The sequence below is a fragment of the Carassius gibelio genome, chromosome B3 (assembly GCF_023724105.1).
Source record: "Carassius gibelio isolate Cgi1373 ecotype wild population from Czech Republic chromosome B3, carGib1.2-hapl.c, whole genome shotgun sequence".
Lineage (NCBI taxonomy): Eukaryota > Metazoa > Chordata > Actinopteri > Cypriniformes > Cyprinidae > Carassius > Carassius gibelio.
In genome coordinates this window covers 28,867,231-28,893,719 of record NC_068398.1, presented here as the reverse complement: position 1 = coordinate 28,893,719, position 26,489 = coordinate 28,867,231, and the positions used below count along the sequence as shown (strand labels likewise).

The window sequence follows — 26,489 nt, the reverse complement described above, 5'->3', positions numbered from 1 at the left end:
GCTATTAATATCATATTAAATCATACCTATAATTGCAGAGTTGGAGGTTAACCATTCCTGGTGTTCTGTGCTTGAATAAGAAACAGTTGGAAGAATGATAGCGAATCAGATTCTTAGCTTGGGAATTGGAGTTAAATGTACCAGACTGCATCTAACTGTACCACAGCATCTCTGAGGATCTGTAATCAGAGCGCCGTCCTTCGCTGCTCTGACAGGCAGTTTCTGGGTCACTCCTCAGCCCTGAGAGAGGGCCCGATCCACCAGCATCACACAGAGAGAGAGAGAGAAGTAGAGGGAGAGGGAGGTATTTATAGAAAAATGGGGCTTCACTGTACCTTTCTCTTGCAAAAGAATCATTAAAAGACCCAGCTAGCTTGTCCCAGATTTCTGCTCTGCACTCTGCAAGAGGGTTTGGACTGGACCAACTGCGTGGAGATGTAGAGCCACGGCTGCAGCCCTCTCCTGATCTTCACTGGACTGGAGCTGGCTAAACCTGCCGGACTGACTGATTTTTGGTAATAACGGAGCAGTGACTTGGTGAGGAGGTGCTGACCTGAGGTGACCTCTTACAGCTCGACTTCCACACAGAAGACCCAGAAACCATGATGAGAAGATTTCTGAAGAGCCAGAAGAGCCGTTTCTCCCTGCGCCAGAGCCGATCGGGATCCCGCAGTGCCTCCAAAGATTTCTGTAAGTTCACAATACAGAACACAGAGCTCTGTGAGGTGGGAACTGAGAACTGATTTTATTTTAGAACATATATTTTATTAGACAGTTCAGATGTTTATATATTTTGAACCTTACATTATATTAAATTTAATGCAGACATATACATAAACAAATTTATATGTTTCCTCAATTCCACAGACCCGAACCCTAACGTGCTGAGAGATTTCCCACTGAATATTGGTGCGTGAAGTAATTGCTTTACCATTTTATTTATTTATTTATTTTTTTTTGTCTGTTATTATGTCACAAATTCAATTACAACAGCAGGTTGCAGCACTACAGTAGGTTATATGATGGAGTGCTGAAACTTAACTCAACTGTTGGGTGAAGATTTTTGCTTAAATTAAGGTGGGGATTTAGGCAGTCTTCCAATATTTTATTTTACTTAAAAATACTTTTATGTAAAAAAAAAAAAAACATACTTAAAAAATGTATACAGTTTATCAAATTGGAAAGATGTCTTTTGGAGTGAACATTTATTTATTTATTTATTTTCAATCAGATATATTGTTCACTATGTTGTGAACATACATACATACAAAACTTAAATCAATTTTATTTTAGAAATACTAAATAAAATGTAACTCTATTGGAAGCTCATTCTCAAATCTCTCTTTTTTTTTTCTTTCCTCTTATCTCTCATGTATTGATTTTTTCCAGAACTGGGTCTTCCAGCAAATAACCAGGGCTGGCCAGAGGACTTTGGCTTTAAGCTGGGTGGAGATGGTCCCAGTTACATCCTCTCTGTGGTGGAGGGCAGCAGCGCTTACATGGCCGGACTGCAGCCAGGTGACCAGGTTCTGGAGATCGACGGGCAGGACGTCTCGTCCCTCAGCACTAAAGCCCTCATCGCTCTGGCTCAGACCCTCAAGACTGTGCCGCCCAGCATTGGCGTTGTGTCTAGAATTGAACAGGCCAGTTTTTCTTCACTGACATGCCATTTTAACTGTTTAATTACAAAACAGACTTGAATTCAATTTCATTTGACCTAATTCAAGAGAAAAAAAGCAGTTCATATGGTTGATTACTAAATAAAAAAAAAAAGTTTTGTCCCATATCACCTCTTAGATTCTCTCTCTATATAAATACAGTTGCCATAAAAAAGTATTTGCATTGCAACACATTCATTTTTAATCTAATTTTTTTTCTAAAGAAAAAGAAAAAATGAAGGTTTGAAGCATGAGGTAAGAATTTCTTTCGAAAGAAGTCTCTTATTCTGCTTTATTTGATCGCAAATACATTAATATTGTAAAATATTACAATTTAAAATATAGTTATTTCTTCATGTAGTTTATATTTGCATAGATTTTAAAATCCATTATATATTATGCATACAGTATTGTTCAAAATAATAGCAGTACAATGTGACTAACCAGAATAATCAAGGTTTTTCGTATATTTTTTTATTGCTACGTGGCAAACAAGTTACCAGTAGGTTCAGTAGATTCTCAGAAAACAAATGAGACCCAGCATTCATGATATGCACGCTCTTAAGGCTGTGCAATTGGGCAATTAGTTGAATTAGTTGAAAGGGGTGTGTTCAAAAAAATAGCAGTGTGGCATTCAATCACTGAGGTCATCAATTTTGTGAAGAAACAGGTGTGAATCAGGTGGCCCCTATTTAAGGATGAAGCCAACACTTGTTGAACATGCATTTGAAAGCTGAGGAAAATGGGTCGTTCTAGACATTGTTCAGAAGAACAGCGTACTTTGATTAAAAAGTTGATTAGAGAGGGGAAAACCTATAAAGAGGTGCAAAAAATGATAGGCTGTTCAGCTAAAATGATCTCCAATGCCTTAAAATGGAGAGCAAAACCAGAGAGACGTGGAAGAAAACGGAAGACAACCATCAAAATGGATAGAAGAATAACCAGAATGGCAAAGGCTCAGCCAATGATCACCTCCAGGATGATCAAAGACAGTCTGGAGTTACCTGTAAGTACTGTGACAGTTAGAAGACGTCTGTGTGAAGCTAATCTATTTTCAAGAATCCCCCGCAAAGTCCCTCTGTTAAAAAAAAGGCATGTGCAGAAGAGGTTACAATTTGCCAAAGAACACATCAACTGGCCTAAAGAGAAATGGAGGAACATTTTGTGGACTGATGAGAGTAAAATTGTTCTTTTTGGGTCCAAGGGCCACAGGCAGTTTGTGAGACGACCCCCAAACTCTGAATTCAAGCCACAGTACACAGTGAACACAGTGAAGCATGGAGGTGCAAGCATCATGATATGGGCATGTTTCTCCTACTATGGTGTTGGGCCTATTTATCGCATACCAGGGATCATGTATCAGTTTGCATATGTTAAAATACTTGAAGAGGTCATGTTGCCCTATGCTGAAGAGGACATGCCCTTGAAATGGTTGTTTCAACAAGACAATGACCCAAAACACACTAGTAAACGGGCAAAGTCTTGGTTCCAAACCAACAAAATTAATGTTATGGAGTGGCCAGCCCAATCTCCAGACCTTAATCCAATTGAGAACTTGTGGGGTGATATCAAAAATGCTGTTTCTGAAGCAAAACCAAGAAATGTGAATGAATTGTGGAATGTTGTTAAAGAATCATGGAGTGGAATAACAGCTGAGAGGTGCCACAAGTTGGTTGACTCCATGCCACACAGATGTCAAGCAGTTTTAAAAAACTGTGGTCATACAACTAAATATTAGTTTAGTGATTCACAGGATTGCTAAATCCCAGAAAAAAAAAATGTTTGTACAAAATAGTTTTGAGTTTGTACAGTCAAAGGTAGACACTGCTATTTTTTGAACACACCCCTTTCAACTAATTGCCCAATTGCACAGCCTTAAGAGCGTGCATATCATGAATGCTGGGTCTCATTTGTTTTCTGAGAATCTACTGAACCTACTGGTAACTTGTTTGCCACGTAGCAATAAAAAATATACTAAAAACCTTGATTATTCTGGTTAGTCACATTGTACTGCTATTATTTTGAACAATACTGTATATTAAATGCACAGAAATTTCTTCCTGTGAGTTCCTTTGAGTATATATTCAATTATAATGTATTCCTGTGAGTCTTCAATGTCACATGATCCTTCAGAAATCAGTCTGATATGATGAATTAATATTATTTTCAGTGTTGAAAATGGTTGTGCTTTTTGCTTTTACAGAATAATTTGCATGGAGTCATAACACTTTAAAGAATCCTACACACACACACACACACACACACACACACACACACACATATATATATATATATATATATATATATATATATATATATGATTCTTTGCTAGCTTGAAAGAGCAGTACTTCTTTCAAACAGAAATATTTTGTAACATGCTTCTTGATAAATACACTTTTAAACAGTGGTGTAAATATCTAAAATAATAATTTAAATAATAAAATGTTATATAAAGTGCCTTTGTTTTGTAAAAGAGACTTGGGATCTCTCCTAGTTTTCCTTTGCTTCTGTAGTGCAAACCAGTGTCACTCACCCTTATCCACTTTATCACCGCAGATGGACATTGCCCCGGGGCCTGATGGGCGTTTTGGCTTTACTATAGTGGGAGACAGTCCTCTGCTGGTGGAGGACTGCATGCTGAACTCTCCAGCCGGCCGGAGTGGACTGCGAGCTGGTGACTATGTGATGGAGGTGAATGGGATCCCAGTGAAACAGCACGAGACGGCGGCGGCCATGATCAAGGCCTCTCAGGGACGTACGCTGCGTCTGGGTGTGCTGCGGATCAACCGCTGGCAAAAACGCACCAGCAGCAGCATGAAAGAGACGTATCAGAGCAGAGACATGGTGAGGCAGGACCGCAAACATAAAGCTCTGGAGTTCAACAAGAAGGTCAGTCTCAAGGGGCACGGAAACCTGGCTCACACTTTAGTTTGGAGACCAGTTCTCACTAGTCACTTTGACTTTTGCCTCTATACATTTTTACTAATTTGCTGCTTATTAACAGTTAGTAAGTTGTTAAGTTTAGGTATGTGGAAGGATTAAGGGAGCTAAAATATGGTTATACAGTATAAGGCAATGATATGTGCTTTATAAGTACTAAGAAACAGCCAATATGCTAGTAATATGCATGTTAATAAGCAACTAATTAATAGTGAGAATCGGTCCCTAAACTAAAGTGTTGACAAAAATTGTTACTCGAACCGCAAAAAGTTAGTTTGGACTGGTTAAACATCACACAATTGCATATATTCTTCACCAGAGTTGGTGAAGTTAAAATGGTCTGTTCTGAATTTTTTATAGGTTGAGGAGATTTTAGGGGAGGAGCCTGAGGTGAAAGAGAGGCTGTTTGATTTGCTGAAACAGTATGCAAATGAGAGGGATGTCGAAGGTCTGGCATCTACACTTCCAGAAATACTGCTCACCGAGGAACATCAGCAACTGATTGACAGCATCAGGTACCAATGAGCTTTCATGAATCCAGTTAAATGATCCGCCTCCCTATTTATGTATTAACTAATTTATTTATTACAAATTACAACTTTCACTTACATTTAAAGTTTTCTCTTTGTGTTTGGATGGGTAACAAGCCTGAAGAATATTTTATTTTATTGTTTCTAGCTCCAGATAACAAAATCGTCAGCATGAGCCTATATTTTAAATGCTGAACTGTATTTTGTTTCATTTTGTTTATAATAACCTCAGTAAAAATATTTCTGAGCAACTTACAGGAGCCTATATTTTAATTTAAACAGTAACAATGACTAATAAACGTCAAGTAATTCAATCAGGATAGCCCGTTAGGATTTAAAGGGGTAGTTGATTGTCCTTTCTCTTTTTTAACATTAGTTAGTGTTTAATGTTGCTGTTTAAGTATAAACAATAGCAGCAAAGTTATGACGTTGAAAGTTCAATGCAAACTGAGATATCATCTTTTGAAATCTTGATAGTTTAATGCCTACAAAAATTACTAGTAGGGACTACAACAAGCTATTTCCTGGGTTTGTGACATCACAAACCCTGAGATTTACATAAGCCCTGCCCCCGGGAACATGCAACAAAGTGGGTGGGGCCATGTTGCATCACTTTAGAGAAGAGAAAGAGTTGTTGCCAATGCCGTCAAAACTAGGAGTGCACAAAAAAAAATCGGTCCCACTTTATATTAGGTGGCCTTAACTACTATGTACTTACATAAAGAAATAAGTACAATGTACTTATTTTGTTCATATTGTATTGTAAAACACTTTTGCTGCTATTGAGGTGGGATGGGGTAAGGTCAGGGAGAGGGTTGGAGGTATGGGTAAGTTTAGGGGTGGGTTAAGGTGTAAAGTATGGGTCAACAGTGTAATTATAAATGTAATTACAGAAATTAAATACAGATGTAATTACATGTAGTTTTTTAAAAGTATAAGTACAATGTAAAAACATGTATGTACACAATAAGTACATTGTACTAAATTATTAATTAAAATGTAAGTACATAGTAGTTAAGGCCACTTAATATAAAGTGGGTCCAAAAAATCTATTCATATATGAATTGGGATTCTGTATTCTTACGTTATTAATCCTGTTCAAACACTTCTTACAAAAATAATACAAGACAATCTTGTATTCTGCTGTATTAAAGCTTTAATCAGGGTAAAAAAAATGTGTATTAAAAGCTAACATAAGCAGTAGCATTTACAAACAACACCATATTGAAAAGCATGAAAAAACAGCAAACAAACGTAGCATTAAGAGCCGCACTTGCACGGGTTCTGCGCAATCCTCTTCACTAAAATCCTCTACAATACAACCAGAGCATATGCCGCTGAGGTGAGGGGCGGGATGTTTAGACGTGCACTAGAGGCGGTTTAGCCAATCACAACACACTGGGCTACTAGCTAACCAATCAGAGCCCATTGCCTATTTCTGAGGGAGGGGCTTCATAAAAGAAGGAAATGATCAGCACGTTTGTCAGAGAAGGTACAGATCGGTGTGGAATCAGGGGGCAAGGAACTCGACCGGAAGTTGAAGTCGGGTGGGGGCTGCCATCTTTTAGCAGAAAAGCAGAAAAACTTCACTTGCATTAGCATTCCCATTGACTCCCATTCATTTTGGCGTCACTTTGACAGCGAATAACTTTACATCTGAGGCGTTTAAAGACTCCGTTTGTCCATTATTTATTTCTAAAGATACACAACAATGTATAAAGGGCTCCATTACCTTCTATGTTACATTATGGCCCCGTAGAAACAGTTTTTGTAAAAAATAGGCTAACGATTGCGTCATAACCACTCGACTCTCTGTCGCATTACCGTACAGACAGGAGGAGAAGCTCACAGGCAATTAACTTAATATGGCGTACTGGCGTTACATTTTAAAATACTATACAAAATAATTAATCAGAATACTTACTCCTGCTCACTCACGCCAAAGAACTCCCCGCTCAAGCTCGCCGTCTCTGCAAGATTAACGATGGCAGTTTGCACGCACAGCTACTAGAAGATCTACATCTGTCAGACAGGTTGCTGACGTCGTCAAGCTTCGTTTGAGTCTGCGCGTCAGAAACGGAAGTGCTAAAAAATGCTAAAAATGGGCTTCACTTGTCTCAATTGAGTTCCAATGGGGTCGCTGTGTCCATTTCTTTTACTGTCTATGTGTGGAATACAGGAAAATTATGTGAAAAATAATGTTTCTTTTTTATTAAGCATTAACACATGCTAGACTGCCTAGAAATGAAGCCTAGAAAAAAAAACAGTAAACCACTCCTTTAATAAAAATGAAGTTCAAACACATCGGAAGAAGGTAGACATACATGAGGATTCTGGATGCTTCTGTTATATTGTGAATCAGGATTGTGTTGAGAGATAACATTGTTTCCTGGAAAAAGTCCTCGCATATTTTTTCATCAATAATTTTTATTAAAACTATGCTATGAGGTATTTAATTATTTCTTTTAGACATTAACAATTAGTTTACATAATATTTGATTTTAATATTTTTTAGATTATTTCTTGATTTTTACTTATTGTTAATTTATTATTATTCGATTTAATATTATTATTATTATATTTTGTGAAAATAAACTAAATAAGCAGTCTGTCCCTCTGATAGGTTTGCATGTGTGGGTTCTCTCTCACTGTAATAACTCGCTGATGAGGGTCTTTGTCAGGAGAATTCGATGCGTCTCATAGCTGAAATGTGTTCAGTTACACTGACGGAGCAGTTTTAACAGCAACCGCCTCATCACTACCAGTGAGGAATCATACCTGTGAGGTTTACTCGATAAAATATTGTTTCATCAAGTGCTTATCAAATATGCGTGTAAATATTTTTTTACGGTAAATACTTGGAAACTCTGAAAATGGGACCACTTTTAAATCACCCTTACTGCCATGAGGAGTGATTTATGAAGAAGAACAGCATGCTCCAGATACCTAGATTCACACTTTTCATCAGCTTGTTCTGATTAACCCATGACAGCCTTGTATTATCGGGAACCATGAACGCCTTCTTTAGCAAGTAAGAAATGTTTTTTTGTATTTTCACAAACCTTTCTTTTTAATGAGATGATTGTTGCATGTTTTCACAATGTTTTATGTGCGGTTTAAGCACTGAGAAACTATTGGTGATGGTATTATTTTTGAATATGATCAGATTTGACTTTGAATTGAATAGAGCGAAAAGTAGTTCAGACTGTGGAAGCCGTGGATTAAAAGATTTGAAAAGTATATATATATTTTTTTATCTTGCAATACAGTTGTTTTTTCTTGCAGTTCAGAATTGTAAGCTTTAAATTTGACAATTTTATATTTTTGTATTTATGTCTAATTCTGAGTTTACATCTTGCAATTTTGAATTACAAGATATAACCCTCAGAACTGCAAATTGACATCTCACAATTCGTGTCAGATATCAATTTAGAATTTGGACGTATTAACTGGCAATCCTATTGAAAAAAGTAATTATTGTAAGATATCGAATCAGAATTCGGACTTTTCTTACAATTCCACGTTAACATCTCACAGTTCTGACTTTTGTTGCCAAGTAATAAAAATGAAAAGAAAGTATTGCCACTTTTTTATCTCACAATTCTGACTTTTTTTCCCAACTGTGAGTTCATCTTTCACAATTCAGACTTTTTTCAATTTTTATTGTGTTAGTATCTGCAATTCAGACTTCTTTCCCTAGCAAATGCAAGTTTTTATGTAGTGTAGAATTGCGAGAAAAAAATATAAAAATTTGGTAATTACCATTTTTTATTATCTTATCCCATGGCAGAAACAAGCTTCCATAGCAGAAACATGTAGACTGAATGCATCTCAGTGACAGCGTGACCTTTCTAGCTGCATCAATATCACTTGCATTTGGCATGAACCACTGCATTTTCACTGTCCACTCCGGTACTGACCAGCTTGTGTGCTGCGCTTCGTCCCAGCAAAAATCTGCCTAGTTCTCCCCATGAAACCTCCCTATTTTTAAGCAGCCTACTTTTTCTAATAAACCTCTCTTAGGTTCGTGACTTGCCAGAAGTTTGCACAAAATCCACACAACTTTCTTGCTTTAATGTTTCCACATGAGGTACAACCCAACTAAGAGGACTAAGGGACCTTGCTTAGAATTTTTTGGGAATTGTTTCTTTGTGGCTTCAGGTTTTGCATTAAACTACAACTTTATATCTGGTTGATGTCGGCTGTGCAAACTCTACTTTTGTCTTCGTGTCTTGAACTTGGATACGTGAGGATCTTCTAACTCGTGCACAATTATATGGATTGGATTGAGGAAGTCATGCTGACCTGTCTTAGATTTCCAGTGGGACTCTTTCTATTTTCTCACTCTCTCTCTGTTCCTGCTCCACTCTTTCATTCTATACTCTCTCTTCACATCTGAAGCAGCTGCAACTTTGCCTCTCGACTGCAGTTGAAGGCATCTGGTCTATGGTCCTGAGACTCCTTTTTAACATTAAACTCCCCAAGGCAACCCAGCACGGAGATATGGGCGACCTTGCCAAAGTTGACTCGGTGATGACGTCATTGCTCCTCAAGTTGGCATCCCCTCATCTGGATACTGGAGAATAATGGCTTTTGTGATCGTCCTCTTCTACTATCTGAATGGTTATTCCAGCTTTATGAAGACTCCTGCACTAAGATCAAGAACATCTCATCATTTTGTTTGAGGCGTATCTTAATTTAAAAGAGAGATGGGGCGCGACAGGGGTTTCTCCAAGCCTTTTCGGTAAGAAAAACCTTCTAGGATCACAAAGAAACTAGGTTCAGAAATTGAGGTTTAATCAAATTTTTAGATAAATTGTAGAATTTATGCTCTAGAAGTTAATGCAATATTAGACTTCATATACAGAACAAATCGAAAAGACATTCAGACTTTCCATTTGTTGTTACCATTTTATTTTAAAATCATATTTACTCCTCACTTGGCCTTGTTGTTGAGCTTGCTTTCTTTAATAAGGTATTTTCCATTATTTTATGTAATTTAAGACTTGTTAAGAGAATGTTAATCAGTTTGTAAATGCATGGCAGGCTTTGTTGATGTGAGTAGAGGCATTCCCAGATACCAAACAGGCTTAGAGATCAATTACATGTGTTAATAACATCTTTCATTGTTGAATAGTTCTTCAGTCCCACCTTCATTCATTTTAAAAAGTGTGTCCTTGATCTGTGTTTCCCCCCCTCTCTGACATGGGGTTAATTATAGATTTCCTGTGACCTCCTTCTAATTGAGGGCATTCTGAACTAAATAAAAGTTAACTTTTGAGTGAAATGTGGATTTAAGTCGAATTAGGAGGATATTTGGGGATATTTTCGCGAGTGAATTCACTGAAGAGAGCATGTTATTGTAAAACTTCCATGACACAGTAGTACTTGAATACATTATTGGTTTGATCATGTTTGATTCATAAGCTTTAAATATTGGTTTTAAGTTAGCATTCGTTTTCTTGGATTGGATTGTCTCAGTACCGCTGTTGGACCCTAACCCCTTCAGATGCAGGAAACCCAGCGTAAGTTGCGTATAGAATGGCTGTTTGTATTTACAATTGCTAAAATTGCAGTTTGTCGTCGAAGCTTCACCTCAGTACGATGTTCTTGTGATTACATTTACATCACATTTGAAGGACCTCTTGTTTTTGCACCGTACAAAATTTTGGCTCCTGGTTGGCTCGCCATTTGTTGTCCAAAGTAAGATTTGTGTCCTGAAGCAGTGTTTGAGATGATTGCAGCTGGAAGATTAACCCAGAACTGAAGCTCTTGAGCTGCTTCTGGGCTGTTCGTCCCCTCATGATGCTGTGTGTTGTGACACTGTCCTTCATGATGTATGGGCTCATTCCTTTTTATGGCATCTCTTTATTTTATGAGTCAAAATAGTCTAGTGGGTAATATATACTATTTTGGTGATATATGATACATTTAATACTTCAGGTCAAATTTTTCACTCACAGATTGGGTTAGTAACCTTTGGTTTTAAAGGATGGTGAAAATGAAAAATTCAGAGAGGGCTTATATCACAGAGAGCTAAAAGCGCTCTCTCTTTCACGTTAATCATTCATCCTCTCGGGACTTCAAAAATGCCCATCAGACATCTTTCTGAAGTCACCTGCTTAGCTTTTGAAGTTGATCAAACAGGGTATTTTTACCCACCTCTCTACACAGGACAGAAAACAAACACTTTACTAAATCACATAAGCTCTTGTTTTTCTTTCATAGCAGGTCACAAACATCTCCGTAATCTGGTGTAATTATAGCAGACTTTCTCATAGCTGTCCCTCCTCCTCCATTTGCCTGTGTGTGTCTCCATGCAGTGTTTCTCTCAGCAGGCTCACACACGCCTGAACAGTTTCTCCTCTGTGACTCCGTCTGCTGTGTGTGTGCCATGTTTGTCAGGATCTTCATCCCTAAGAAGCACAGGCAACGTTTTGATGAGATGGTCTCCCAGAGTTTGATGAGTCGCTTGAGGGGCCGAAGTTTCAGCGAGCACAGGAATAATCGGCTACGGCGCAGCCGGAGTGAAGACCACCCCGAACGGCTGCTGTCTGTGTCCACTCGAGCCAGCTCTGTGCCCCGGACCACCAATGAGGAAGTGGTCATGCCTCCTGCCCGTGGTGTCCGTAAGACCACCTCGCTCATCGCAGGCCATTCCAGCTCCTTCTCTACCCGCAGGTCAGTGGAAGAGTCACAGTGGGAACATTTACACTCTTTTCTTGTCTGCTTTTTTTTTCTTCCTGCATTTGTTACTGGTGTGGTAGAATTTTTAATTCCCATTTGCTTTCCTGTTTTGTCCTTTGATGTTATATAATTTCCTGATTCATATTTTTGTTCATATTTTGAGTTGTCAAGTGTCTTTAGTAGTCTCCTTTAATAGACATCTACATTCTTAAGTTTTATGTATTCCAATAAATCAGATAGATAGAAGATTTCAATACGTATAGTATTTAATGTTTTATTTTATTTAAGTTTTTACATGATTTATGCTTTTATTAGTTACATTTTATTTTAAGGTGTTCCTGTTACAGTGTAATTAAACATGTAAGTAAGTAATATTAATTAACACGTAACATAAAACAAACTTTTAGGGTTTGATCCAGGGTAAGCTGCATGTAATTATTTATAATGTAGTTTACTACTATAAGAATATGGAACGTGTAAAAAAGAACACTTTAAAATAAAGTGTTAACCTTTTATTTTATTTTGCTATATTTTCATGTTTTTTTTTAATTAATTCGATTAATTTAATCATAGTACTAGGTGATAGATGGATAGATCAATTGATGACTGATGCATTGATTTAAATGCATTTATCTCTTCTTGTTGGATTTCCGATTTCACAACAGTTGTGGGCTGGTAATTATGTAGATTTTATGCCACTGAAATATTTCACTCTTACAATTCATGTTATTTTCAGTCATGCTATTTGACACCTGTGAATGTGTGACAGTGTAAATATGACACATCAAGATTCGTCCTCTTCATTATAGCCTATATTATGCTCTAAACGTTACTAGACTTGAGTACAGTATTTCAAAAGCAGGAATTAATTCTCTGTTAAAACCTGTGTCCGATGCATAAATAGGAAAAGGTGGGAGGATGTGAAGTCCTGTCAATCATTAGTACAAGACACACTTATTGATATGTCTCCAGGAATGCAGGTGTAGTTTCTTTTTAATAATGTTGGAAAACTGAACGTGTGGCTTTATTGCACTGAAGAATTTCTAGCTGTTTGCATAATGACAGCATATACACATAGATATTCTTTAAGCATATGACTGAAATTCAGAGCTTGTCTGACTATATGTGACCCTGAACCTCAAAACCAGTCATAAGGGTAAGTTTTTTTTAAAATTTATATGAATAAATAAGCTTTCCTTTGATGTATTGTTTGTTAGGATAGGAACAATTTTGGTTGAGATACAACTCTTTGAAAATCTGGAATCTGAGGGTGAGAAATAATTCTAAATATTGAGAAAATTGCCTTTGAAGTTGTCCAAATGAAGTTCTTAGCAATGCATATTACAAAACAAAAATGCATTTTTCATATATTTATGGTTGGAAATTTACAAAATATCTTCATGGAACGTGATCTTTATTACTTAATATCCTAATGATTTTTGGCATAAAAGAAAAATGTATAATTTTGACCCATACAATGTATTGTTGGCTATTGCTACAAATATACCCCAGCAACTTAAGACTGGTTTTATGGTCCAGGGTCACATATTATTAACACTTACTATAAAGAACACAACAAACAGTATTGATTGTATAAAATCTGTAACATTTGAGTTTGAGACATTTTGTCCCTGTTCAGTAAAATTACACTCTTGTACTATGATTATGTAACATTATGCAGAATCTTCATTATGCCACATTTTTTACTTATATGGATACTATATATACAGTTGTGCTCAAAATTATTCCTATCCTTAGTAAACATGATCAAATAAGGCTGTGAGGCTGTGTATGTGTATTATATCTATATCATATAGATATTTTCCAGTAATATTGAATTAATATTATTCTAATAAATAAATATATTAGTTAATCTACATTATATACAAATTCTGCTTGACGTCTATAGGTTGTATTCACTTGTTTTTAAGATGTCACTATCATGTTTCTCTAGGACAGTACGGGTGTACAAAGGGAACCAGAGTTTCGGGTTTACTCTGCGTGGCCATGCTCCAGTCTGGATCGATTCTGTAATACCAGGTATGAAATGAACATAAAATGGTCATTATTGTAAGTTAAGTGTCTAATTTCGATGTTGAAACATTTAATATTTATTTAAGATGGATTAATTAATTTAGATTGTTGTTCTATAATATTATCCACTTACTATTTTCAAACAGTGATTTTTGTTTTCATAAGGGAAGTGTGTGTGTCCCGTGGTGCATTTAATTTTGTTGACATCAAACATAACAAGGCTATTTAAGAAAGATTTTTTTTTATTTTTTTGGACATGAAACAAGTGAAGGGGAGTGAATTATCAGGCATATAACTGAAGCAGATGACGTGAATGCTAAAATCATGAAAGTTCTGTCATTTCTGACTCATGGCGCCCATTAAAAAGTTAGGCGGCAGAAACTGGCAGTGTGCAAGAACAGCAGGAGATGAAAGAGAGAGAGAAACAAGAAGACATAACAGAAGACTCTCCACAGGCTGAGTCAGAGGGGCACAGGTGGTAGAGCTCCGACTTTATCTAGCACAGATCCTTTTAGATTCACACTTTTCCCACATCCAGCCCTCAAAAGCCAAAAAGGGACATCCATTCTTGGGCAGGAAGTGACAAACACCCAAGCTTCTTCAGTGTCTCGGCTTATATATCTCACGTCATTACAAAGGGCATTTCATGAACACAGCGTAATCTCAGTTGGAGCACATATGATCTGCTGTCAGCATTGACTTTCTGCTTGGTTTGTTGCCATTCCCCTGCAGGCAGCCCTGCTGAGAAGGCGGGTCTCAAACCTGGAGATCGCATCCTGTTTCTCAATGGGTTGGACATGAGGTGAGCCTTGGGTTGCACTGGAATACATTGCTTTTATTCTAATGTGGGACTGAAATAATGTCTAAAGCAAGAAACACTATTATTATGCATATGTGTTCTTCATGCTCATTATCTTATAAAGCCCAGTGCATACTGTGCAATTTTTGGCCTCAAAAAATTTGGTCGTCTAAGAGAAATTTGGAAAATCTTAAAAGATTCCTATAACCCTAGGCTAAAATGTGAAGTTTTTGATCACCAGTTTGACATGTTTACTGAGAGCCAATTAATGGCCGTTGCGATCGAATTTAACCTCAGATGAAATTCTGGTGTCCGAAGATTTGCCGCAGTTCAGCAGTGTGACTTCTCCTACGACGAATGTCAAACTGTCTTTGTTTTTCAAGACAAGGCATGATCAAAATCAGTGCTAGAGATTTCTTCTAACTGCCATAAACTCTGGCGCTCTCGTCCTCCACTCGCAGAATTCCTATGATATGTTGTCTTTGCAATGATATGCGCCTATGTTTTCAGCTGGGGGTGTAGTGCTGCTAACACCATACTTCATAAATACATCGGTATTGCTGTTGTTCATATACTTTTCATGATAGCCAACATTACAGCCCCATGTGTAACGCAGCTCAGAGTCACTGAACATGTATGGGTTGATAAGGTAAAACTCCGGACAAGTTTTCTTGTGCGCATCCGTTTTTATCGCGCCTTGACTGTTGTATATTCTGACATTAATGACAACTGAGTTCCCACAGTGTGACATGATCATCATGTTCGTACAAGCTGGCAAGCAATAATCATGAAGGACTATTAAAAATCGCTCAGTGTGAGTCAACATTGTGTATAGTTTGTATTTTTGTACATCCCCTCAGGAGCTGTTCACATGAAAAGGTGGTGTCCATGCTGCAGGGGAGTGGGGCAATGCCCAGCCTGGTGGTTGAAGACAGCCTACCGGCCTTCACCATGATCGAACCTGAACAAGTGGAGGTTTCTCCACGCTCCCGTGCTCCTGTGCTTAGCTCCCTTCAGTGGGTCGCTGAGATCTTGCCTCCCAGTATCCGTGTACAGGGTCGCACCTTCAGCCAGCAGCTTGAGCACCTTCTAACACTCCAAGAGAGATACACCATCTGCAAGGCCCTGGAGGCCTTCTTCCAGCACAGGTGAAGGACATACCCATGATATATTTTAGTGAAGGAACGAAAAAAAAAGAAAGAAATGATATTCTAAGATAGAAATGTCTCCATTGATTCTCTGAGAACATTCCTGAACTTTGTATGAAACCTGATTTGATTCATTTTTCTTCCTTGCCATTAGAAATGTAGACACTTTGATTGTGGACGTCTTCCCTGTGTTGGATACCCCAGCAAAACAGGTGATTTGGCAGTTTGTTTACCAGCTGCTGACCTATGAGGAGCAGGAACACTGCCGAAACAAGATCTCACGATTCCTTGGCTATAAAGTTACATGTGAGCCCTTCAGTCTGTATAGAGTATGAGTACATACATGTATGCATGTATTTATTATTGGTAGTGTCAACAGCAGATCCTGAACCTCCAGCCCATGAGCCTCATAGGCGCAGCAGCTCCATGAAGGTGACAGGAACCACCTACAGGAGCAGTGTGAGGGGACGCAGCTCAGATGATCTGGTTATCGGCACTCACTTGGGAATGGGTAAGCTGTCTTCAGACACTATGTTGTATTACACATTGTAAGGACAGCGGTTTTCAATTTTTTGACGCCATTGATAAGTATGTAGCTTTTTTAGCAAATTGAAATCAGAGTTAATAGGCTATTTTCTTACTTCATGAGGGATTTGCACTGAGCCAGTGGAGGTGGCACCTATGAGACTGACTCCTGGAGAGAGACAATCAGGGGATGGAACATCCCTACCAGAGACACCCAACAATCTGACTAATGTGAGCTCTTTTCTTTGAATTTACAGGTTTACAAAAATTTTAATGTTTGAGTTAGTGCACTGTTTTCATATTAACAACCTTGTCCCTATGCTCTATATAGCTGTCAGCTGTGTATGCTGAGCTGGAGAATGTCTATGCCGGGAAGAGATCCAAATCCCTGAAGAGTCGACCTCCTCCAGCTCCTGAAACTCTGGTTAACTTAGACGTCTTCCAGCATGCTTCCTCAAAGTCTGTCAGGACATACTCTTCCTCTCCATCTGTTCGGGCCACTTCAGGTATAGTCAGTTTTTTATTGGCATCGTAGCTTGTGAATTCTAGAAAAGCCTTGACATCCCTTGAGTAATAGGTAGGAATTTTGTCTGAGGCAGTCTTTTATCTTTTTAACTTTGCTTTTCCATTTTCAACTCTCAGGTAGCCGCAAATCTGCATCAGCACAGCCTGTACCTCCGCCTCCACCACCTCCTCCACAGCCTGACTCTTGGATGCAGGAGCCTCCACTGAGTCCCCAGTTCCCCTGCTACCCTCCAGGTCTTACCTCTCAAACCAGTGCTGAGTCCAACCCATACATCAATTTAGACAGCCCACCTCTCTCTCCACCCTCTCCTCCGGACTACCCACCTAGTCCACCCATTCGGAAGAAGCGCTACACCTTCTCACGTCCACCTCGGACCCCTGACACAGATTTATTCATGGAGGCTCTTAGCGAGCAGTTGGGACAGCAGTTATCTGTGGATGACTTTCTGTCACCAGAGAATGACTATGAAGAGGTTTGTATATTAGAATGGTTAATTGACTTGATATTTGATACAACATCAGTGGCTAATCTTCATTGGTCTATTGCAAAAACTCAATGCTATTTGTATATTTCACTTCAAAATAAAACCAGGATATTGTCCAGCTGACATTCCAGAATGAGGAAGAGGAGGTAGAGGTAGAAGAGGAAGAGGAGGAGGAGGAGGAAGAAGAGGGTCCATACTTGCCTCCTGAGCTAAGCAGTCCAAGTGAAGTACACAGTAGCAGTGAGGATGCCAGCTCTCTTACCTACTCCTCAAGCTCAGAGCACATTCCTCCACCCCCTATGACTCCCCCTCCCCCTCCCCCAGTCCAATTTAATGACCCCCCTACCCCTGCTCGATTCACCCCTGACCATGCACCCCGACAGCTGACCTTCCGTCGCCACCCTGGACCTCCCCCGCCGCCTCCACCAAGAGCTAACCCACCTCCAAAAAGACAATCCATTCACAAGGTGTTGCCCACACGTGATGAGCTGATGACGCAGCACCAAGTCCTTCAGGAGCACCACTCCCTTCCAGTTCAACCAACAGCCAGCCACCCTCACCAATCTCAGCAGCAAATGCATCAGTCTCTGCCCCCTATGCCCTCTCCAGAAATAAACCAGTCACCCATCCCTAGTCATGCAATATACGAGATGCACCATCAGGTTCATCCAGCTCACCAGGCTCACCAACACCAACAGGTACAACAAGATCACCAGATGCATCCAATCAATCAAAATAAACCAATCCACCAATCTCAGTCTATTAAAGTGCACCAAAGACACCACTCACACCAGAATATTCAGACTCAACTATCTAGCTCTATGGATAGGCTTGATAGGATTGAAAGAAAGGAATGCTCGGATAGGCATATCTATGGCATGCAGCCCCAGCCCTTGCATCCAGATCAACAAGTACACCATGCTTATCAGATGCATCAGAGTCATCAGGCTCACCTCTCAAGCTCCATGGATAGACTTGACCGACTGGAGCAGATCCAGCATTTGGAACGCATGGAGCGTATGGAGCGAATTGAAAGACTGGAGAGGGTGGACAGACAAATGCACCAGGCACACATGGCTCAAGCAGTTTCTCAAGCTGTTCAACCATCTCAGCAACAGTACCACCACCAGATGCACCAAGCTCCTCTGCCATCCCGCCACATTCACCAGATTGAACATATACACCAGGTACAGCCAACCCAGTCAGCTCCTCAGTACCACCAGATCCACCAGCCCCACAAACCTCACCAGACCCAACAGATTCTGTCAACCTTCCAGCCTCATACTTCACAACAGCAACAACAGCAGCTTCAGCATATGCAGCAGCAACAACAACTTCAGCAGCAGCAACAGCTTAAGCAGCAGCAACATCTTCAACAGCAGCAACAGCTTCAGCAGCAGCAACATCTTCAACAGCAGCAACAGCTTCAGCAGCAGCAACATCTTCAACAGCAGCAACAGCTTCAGCAGCAGCAGAATCAGCAGCAGATTCAGCAGCAGCAACAGCATCGCTCAACCCCACAGATTCCTCCCATTACACAGGCCAGACATAGCCCTCAACCCATGTACCATGAACATCATCACCACCATCACAGCCACCAGGAGGACCAGTCCCAAACGCAACCACCAAGTACACCCCAACCTCAAACTCCCCACCCCACTTATGAGTCCACTGTGGAGCCACCTCCTCCTCCACCTTTACCCCCACCTTGCATGCCTCCTCCACTCCCAAAGGCCTCACCACAAAAAACAGACTCCAGTCATATGAGTGTAAAGCGGCTACGATGGGAACAAGTGGAAAATTCTGAGGGAACCATTTGGGGACAGGTACGAAGTTTCAGCCTAATAAGCTGAATCTTTGGTGAAATGCTTGTGTCTTAAATGGATTCAATGAATCTTGATGATTTTTTGCACCAGTTTTAGCCAAAGGAGATCTAAATCTCATAGTCACTTTATATTTGCAATTTCAAACATGCAACAACATGAGCCAAATTGTCAATGCTAAAATCTCTGGTAAAAGTTGGAGGAGACCTTCCAAAAAGTAGAATGCCATTTGAGACACACAGTATATTGGTCCATTTTGATGATGAAACATTTCAGGATGTCCATCATCATGAGACTGTCTCAGTCCATTAGAATTAAGAATGTAAGGACAGATGTGGTTTCTCACTGCAGTTGGAAGAAGATTCTGATTATGAAAAGCTGAGTGACATGGTGAAATACCTAGACTTGGAGCTTCATTTTGGGACCCAAAAGAGCCCTGGTGAGTACAATGTGAGAAATACGTATAACTAATTTCCAAGAGAACAAAAAAGCTGCTGACGATCTGAGAAGGGAGTTTGCTTTTTTATATCTTTCAAAGAGAGAGATACAGTGTGGTCCATAGGTAGTAGTCACCATTTGTTGGTTGTAAAGTATACCAAACTCAATTTCTGTGTCTTCTAATACTTAAAAGCACCACCAAGTCCATAATGTAATGTGAGAAAATGAGCAACACCTGTGAATCTTCCCAGAACTGGCTGTCCTCCAAATTTGAGTATTCAGACAAGAAGAGCCATAGTAAAAGAGGACACCAAGATGCCTACGGCATCTATAAAGGAGTCAACTGAGATAACAATAGCCTGCACATGTGATAAATCTAGCTCAGACTAAAGGGTTGCAAGAAGAAAGTTGGGGAAAACTCTTACTTTGGGATAACATCTTTATAGCACATCTTATAGAAGACAAACAAGATGTAGAGAAATATTCAATGGTCTTATAAGATGGAAATTAAACTCCTGGGTCAATGACCTTTAATATCATTTTTTTAATTAATCTTATAGCTGTACATAAATATCCAGAATAAATTATTGTCTTGTAAGTCATGCCTTTAATATTTTAGGCATTGGAGCTGCTCTCAAGTTATGTAAAAAAAGATGAACGCCACCACAATGTCGTAATTGGCAGTAGGAAACTTCTTCCCAGACTTTCTGACTTGCAGTGTGTCTATTTATAATGGTGAAAGCAAAATGTTATTGGTAATTAAGTTTTAAATGCAAATATTGGCTGTACAAAGTATTTTTGTTTACTTTGGATGAAGAATGGTGATAAAGCTTGCCAGAAAGCACTTCTTCATTAGTCTTGCGTGGCCAGACCTTCATACTGACGACAGAAGGTCTGGACTCCATAGCAGCTTTTGTTGGCCAAGGACTGCCCAAAAGGACATCTGACAGACATGTAAAGCAACGAATCACAGTTTGTTTTGTTCAGCGTCATGTTAAGGGGTGTGAAATTGTAAAGTTGTCCCTACAGTAACAGACTAGTGTGCAAATTATTCGAGAACGTTGTTTAAGTTTATGATGGGATCATTGCTATAAACTCAATGGATTTCTTACTCCATAAAGGGGACTCACGTCTTAAGTGCTTTCTTCCAAGGCTGAACGTATATAGGACCTAACTATCCTTTTATCAGTTGACACAATGATTTCTTTTACAAGTTCTTTTCACTCACGCTATGATTCATTTCTCAGTTTCTCTTCCTGAGCCCTCACCTCAAGTGGAGACTTTTAAGAAGAAAGATGTAGTGGAGATTCTCTCCCATAAGAAAGCCTACAATGCTTGTGAGTAGAAAACAATGCTTCATATGTTTTTCCTAGTTATTTTTCCTTTTTTTTTTTTTATACAACACAGTACAAAAGTGTAAATGTCTGTGAATGGAAATTTGTGCTCAGTTTGGTGGAGTTTACTTGTAAATGTTTAAATCGGGGTTTAAAACTCTCCTGGAGGGCCACAGGCCTGCAGAGTTTAGTTATTAAGTTGTTATTTAGTTATTATAATTGTTAAGACTCTTCTACTATCTTTATAGCCATCTTGATTGCCCATCTGAAGCTCTCACCAAGCGAGCTACGCCAGGTGCTGATGACGATGTCGAGTGAACGTTTAGACTCATCACATATTAAACAATTGCTCCTATATGCACCAGACGATGATGAGGTTAGAAAATACGAGCAGTACAGAGACGACCCAAGCAAACTCAGTGAGCCCGATCAGTTTGTTCTACAGGTACATAACAAATTATATCCATGAATATATTTATTTTCATCAATATTTATCAGCTTTCTGTGGGTGCATTTGATATCATGATTATATGTCAAGTTTTTTTTTTAATGTATATTGATTATTTTCATTTAATTTAATATAATTCTAATATGTGTAATTGTGTATATATAGGTGCTGGTCATATAATTAGGACATCATCAAAAAGTTGATTTATTTCACTAATTCTATTCAAAAAGTGAAACTTGTATATTATATTCAGTCATTACACACAGACTGAAATATTTCAAATGTTTATTTCTTTTAATTTTGATGTTTATAACTGACAACTAAGGAAAATCCCAAATTCAGTATCTCAGAAAATTTGAATATTGTGAAAAGGTTTAATACTGAAGACTAATCAGCTAATTAACTCAAAACACCTGCAAAAGCCTTTAAATGGTCTCTTAGTCTAGTTCTGTAGGCTACACAATCATGGGGAAGACTGCTGACTTGACAGTTGTCCGAAAGACGACCATCGACACCTTGCACAAGGAGGGCAAGACACAAAAGGTCATTGCAAAAGAGGCTGGCTATTCACAGAGCTCTGTGTCCAAGAACGTTAATAGAGAGGCGAAGGGAAGGAAAAGATGTGGTAGTGTACAAGTTTACAAGCGATAGTGATAACCGCACCCTGGAGAGGTTTGTGAAACAAAACCCATTCAAAAATGTGGGGGAGATTCACAAAGAGTGGACTGCAGCTGGAGTCAGTGCTTCAAGAACCACTACACACAGACGTATGAGAGACATGGGTTTCATCGGTCGCATTCCTTGTGTCAAGCCACTCTTGAACAACAGACAACGTCAGAAGAGTCTCTGTCATCTGCTGGTGTTGGTCCACTGTGTTTTGTGAGGTCCAAGGTCAACACAGCCGTATACCAGGAAGTTTTAGAGCACTTCATGCTTCCTGCTGCTGACCAACTTTACAGTGTCAAAGCTCCCAGTACCTGGTTTAAGGACCATGGTATCCCTGTTTTTAATTGGCCAGCAAACTCGCCTGACCTTAACCCAATAGAAAATCTATGGGATATTGTGAAGAGGAAGATGTGATATGCCAGACCCAAGAAGTATTTCAGGCAAAAGGAGCCCCAACTAAGAATTGAATGCTGTATATGCTCATACTTTTCATGTTCATACTTTTCAGTTGGCCAAGATTTCTAAAAATCCTTTCTTTGTATTGGTCTTAAGTAATATTCTAATTTTCTGAGATACTGAATTTGGGATTTTCCTTCGTTGTCAGTTATAATCATCAAAATTAAAAGAAATAAACATTTGAAATATATCAGTCTGTGTGTAATGAATGAATATAATATACAAGTTTCACTTTTTGAATTGAATTAGTGAAATCAACTTTTTGATGATATTCTAATTATATGACCAGCACCTGTATATTGTGTATATTAGATAAATTTTGTTTTGTTTATGCTCAGATGCTATCAGTGCCAGAGTATAAGACCCGTTTGAAAAGCCTGCATTTTAAGACTGCATTGCAAGAGAAAACAGAGGAGATGAGGGGGGCCTACGATTGTGTTTTTAAGGCTTCACTGGAGCTCAAAAACAGCAAAAAACTGGCCAAGATTCTGGAGGTATAATTCCTTCATTTCCACCCTGGCACACATAATCATACAGTCTTGAAAGCAAGCACACACAAAGAAATTCATTCACAGATAAAAGATTGTTGAAGTGGCAGGCTTTTCATAATGCATACTCAAACACACCATGCCAGTGCACACATTGAATAAATATGATCTCCCTATCATGGCATTTATATTAACTTCCTTATTTTTTTTCCAGTTTGTGCTGGCTATGGGGAATTATCTAAATAACGGCCAACCCAAGACCAATAAAACAACAGGATTTAAGATAAATTTTCTTACTGAAGTAAGCCTCATCGCTGTGAATGCATCTTTTGCAGATGAGTTCATGAGGCTCATCGTTTATTTGTGTAAAGTTTATTTTTTTTATATGTATAGCCTTTATTTTTAACATAATATATTTGTAATTCAACATTTTTCTGGCTGAAGCTCAGTACCACCAAAACAGTGGATGGAAAGTCAACATTTCTGCATATCCTGGTGAAATCATTGTGCCAGCACTTTCCAGAGGTTCTGGACTTTAGGAAGGAGCTTGAGATGGTGCCACAAGCAGCCAAAGGTGAAGATCTACTTGAGTGACCAGACTTTTTTTTTTATTCAGTTATGTGTGGATAGTCCACATATATTGATTCATTCAAACACCAATCTACACAACCCATGGTGCTTCTCATCGAGATTTGTCCAAGACATGTTTGTTTCCATAAAAGGTTCTGCAGAGATCAGATCTCTTTTATATTTTTCATTGCTCTCTTCTCCACAGTGAATCAAAGGAACATCACTTCTGATTTTAATGACTTACATGCAACAATCCAGGACATTCGTTTAGCCTGCCAGAAGATGCCAGCCACCGCTGAGGATCGATTTGCCATTGTTATGAGTGTATCCTCCCACCAAAACATCAAAATTGACTATATATGAGCTTAGCATGTCTTCCACTAAATTTAACTTTGACATATTTGTAACTATAAGACTTTTCCAAGCAGATCCAGGTCAGATACACAAGATTATATGTGACCTGCCTGGACCACAAAGCCAGTTCAAAGTAGCACAGGTATAGCAGTAGCCAACATTACATTACATTTCTTTTATACCTAAAATCATTAGGATAGGAAGTAAAGATCATGTTCCATAAAGAGATTTTGTAAATTTCCAACCATTTTTTTTTTTTTTTTTAATTAGTAATATGTATTGCTAAGAACTTCATTCGGACAGCTTTAAAGGCGATTATCTCAATATTTAGATTTTTTCGCACCCTCAGATTTTCTAATAATTGTATCTCAATCAAATATTGTCCTATCCTAACAAATATCTTATTTATGCAGCTTTCAACTGCTAAAAAAAAAAACTGTCACCTATGACTGGTTTTGTAGTCCAGAGTCAAATATACGCATTTCAACCATTGAATGTACTCGATATCTGCCACATTCGACACAAACCACCTTAACTACTTCATGTAGGGCTTTCTGGAAAACAGTCACCCAGCTGTGCAGTCTCTGGAGTCTCTGCAGCAGAGGGCAATGGAGGAGTTCTGCAAAGTCGCATCCTTCTTCGGTGAGGATGGAAAGGCCACCACCACAGAGAGCTTCTTCGGTATCTTTGCAGAGTTCATGGCTAAATTTGAGGTAGGTTTTGTATTAGACGACTTGATGGATATTTTCATGAAAATGTAGTAAATGAGGTGAACGCTAGTAGAAAAATGTATTGAGTATTGAATAAATATTGAATAATCCATAGACAGGTGGCAAAAAATAGGCCACTCTTCCTTCCCAGCTCTCATGAGATCTGTTTTTCTTCACATTCTGCTCACTTACAACACGACTAGTTAACAGACATAGGCCATGTCTCTTACAAAGTACAACAGCAAATCACTGATAAATCAAAATAACAGATATTATTTGAATACTGGGTGATATTTAATTTTTGTTACTTTAACCATGAAAATAATTCATGATATATGCTGTGTACACTCTTCAAATTAAAGGTTATTTTTTGGCATCAGTGTTTCTATGAAAACCTTTAACATCCATAGAACCTCTTCAATGCACAAAAGGTTCTTTATAGTGGGAAAAGGTGCATTAAATTATTAAAATGGTTATTTTAAAGAAATAGTTCACCCAAAATGAAAATGTACTCGCTTTTAGGTCATCCAATATGTAAATGAGTTTGTTTCTTCATCAGATTTAGAATTTCATCACTTGTTTACTAATGGATGCTCTGCAGTGAATGGGTGCCGTCAGGATAAGAGTCAAAAAACATCACAATAATCCACAAGTAATCCGCAAGACTTCGGCCTATCAGTTAACATTTTGTGAAGTGTAAAGCTTCATGTTTGTAAGAAACAAATCCTTAGGTGTTTGAACTTTTAAACCTCACATCCATTGGCGAGCAAGTGATGTAATGCCGATGATGTCACCCACATTTCTTCTTGAGTAGCCTAAGGGTGAGTACATTTTCAGCATATTTTCTTTGCACCGAAAATTTCTTTGAGAAACCCAGAAGGTTTTTCAGTTGCATTGTTATGAAAACCCTCTTTTGGAATCTTTATTTTTAAGAATGCCGTGAGGTTTATAAGCATATATGTATTTCAATGTGTTTGTTGTGTGTAGAGGGCTTTGAGTGATATCCAGACTACAGAAAACCCTCCACGCAGTCCCAGGAGCCCTCGCACGACCTCTCCTGTAGCCTGGTGAAGAAACCACCCAACATGAGGCAAACAAACTCGTACAATACAGACTTACAGTGCATAAATGTTCTCTTACGTACTGTCCACTCCTATACCTGTCCGGTCTAAGTTTAGTTATAGCCTTATGGTAATTCAAGGACATGTGTAAGTTATAGCAAGTCCAGGCAAGTTATAAAGCTGGACTCTCAGGCACAGACTGGACAGGAACGCTTCAGAGCAAATGTAAGGGAAAGATTAGAAATTGCTTTAAAACTTTTGAGCAGATTTGGTCTGGGACGTTTTTTACAGGATGGACTGTGTGATTGCTCTTGGCACTTAAAAACCAGGAATGGAGTCAAAAGTTGTGGTGGTGGATTCTGTAAATCATAAGTGCAGTTAGATCAGATATTTAATGTAACGTGAAATCAGGACTGTGAGTGTCAGATCTTGACTGACTTCATATTTTAATAAAGCTGTTGTTTAGGAAAAGTGCTTTAACAGTGTGTCTTAATTCTGCTTAAATGTATTTAATACAACCTGGGTTAGAGTTGTCAGGTGGTCATTGTACTGTAAACAGATATTTTGATGAATGAATGTCTTAAATGATAAAAAGTAATTTCTCATATGCAGAATGTTTAAGTGCAATATATTATAAATTGCTGATGAAGATTTCTTTTTAAAAAACTGCATATATAGAGATATATTATTGCTTTACTAGCTATGAAAAACAATGATGAGCTAGATTATGACTTCACTATATGCATTTGGTATTTTTAAATATGAACTTTTAATCAACATTTAACTTTAATGCTGCTTTAATTCCTTATA

At 38.6% G+C, this 26,489-nt stretch overlaps 1 protein-coding gene across 3 annotated transcripts; it reads left to right on the top strand.

The window, feature by feature from the left end:
* The first annotated feature begins 274 nt into the window (after positions 1–274).
* LOC127953875 (delphilin) lies at positions 275–26,286 on the top strand. 3 transcript variants are annotated; one of them, XR_008153352.1, is made up of 25 exons: positions 275–690; positions 868–909; positions 1,390–1,643; positions 4,215–4,547; positions 4,959–5,113; positions 11,534–11,809; positions 13,770–13,855; positions 14,582–14,651; positions 15,509–15,796; positions 15,951–16,102; positions 16,176–16,307; positions 16,446–16,552; positions 16,653–16,827; positions 16,964–17,319; positions 17,439–19,157; positions 19,506–19,593; positions 20,840–20,929; positions 21,175–21,371; positions 22,835–22,990; positions 23,199–23,285; positions 23,429–23,558; positions 23,760–23,878; positions 24,457–24,621; positions 25,178–25,439; positions 25,606–26,286. XR_008153352.1 is itself a non-coding variant. In XM_052553229.1 (24 exons), the coding sequence occupies exons 1-24, from the start codon at positions 603–605 to the stop codon at positions 25,687–25,689; spliced, it is 5,346 nt and encodes a 1,781-aa protein (XP_052409189.1). In that variant the 5' UTR covers positions 278–602; the 3' UTR covers positions 25,690–26,286. The 3 variants fall into 3 exon arrangements, 2 of the variants coding, with proteins under 2 accessions (XP_052409189.1, XP_052409188.1); XM_052553229.1 differs by lacking the exon at positions 25,178–25,439 and having other exon boundaries at positions 278–690; positions 16,179–16,307; XM_052553228.1 differs by lacking the exon at positions 25,178–25,439 and having other exon boundaries at positions 278–690.
* The last annotated feature ends 203 nt before the right edge of the window (positions 26,287–26,489 follow it).

Excerpts from the sequence above, each read along its gene's own strand:
- LOC127953875 (XM_052553228.1), top strand. The coding sequence starts at position 603 with ATGATGAGAAGATTTCTGAAGAGCCAGAAGAGCCGTTTCTCCCTGCGC. Across the intron at positions 21,372-22,834 it reads CCGATCAGTTTGTTCTACAG|ATGCTATCAGTGCCAGAGTA; the intron begins GTACATAACAAA and ends GTTTATGCTCAG. Across the intron at positions 22,991-23,198 it reads AACTGGCCAAGATTCTGGAG|TTTGTGCTGGCTATGGGGAA; the intron begins GTATAATTCCTT and ends TTTTTTTTCCAG.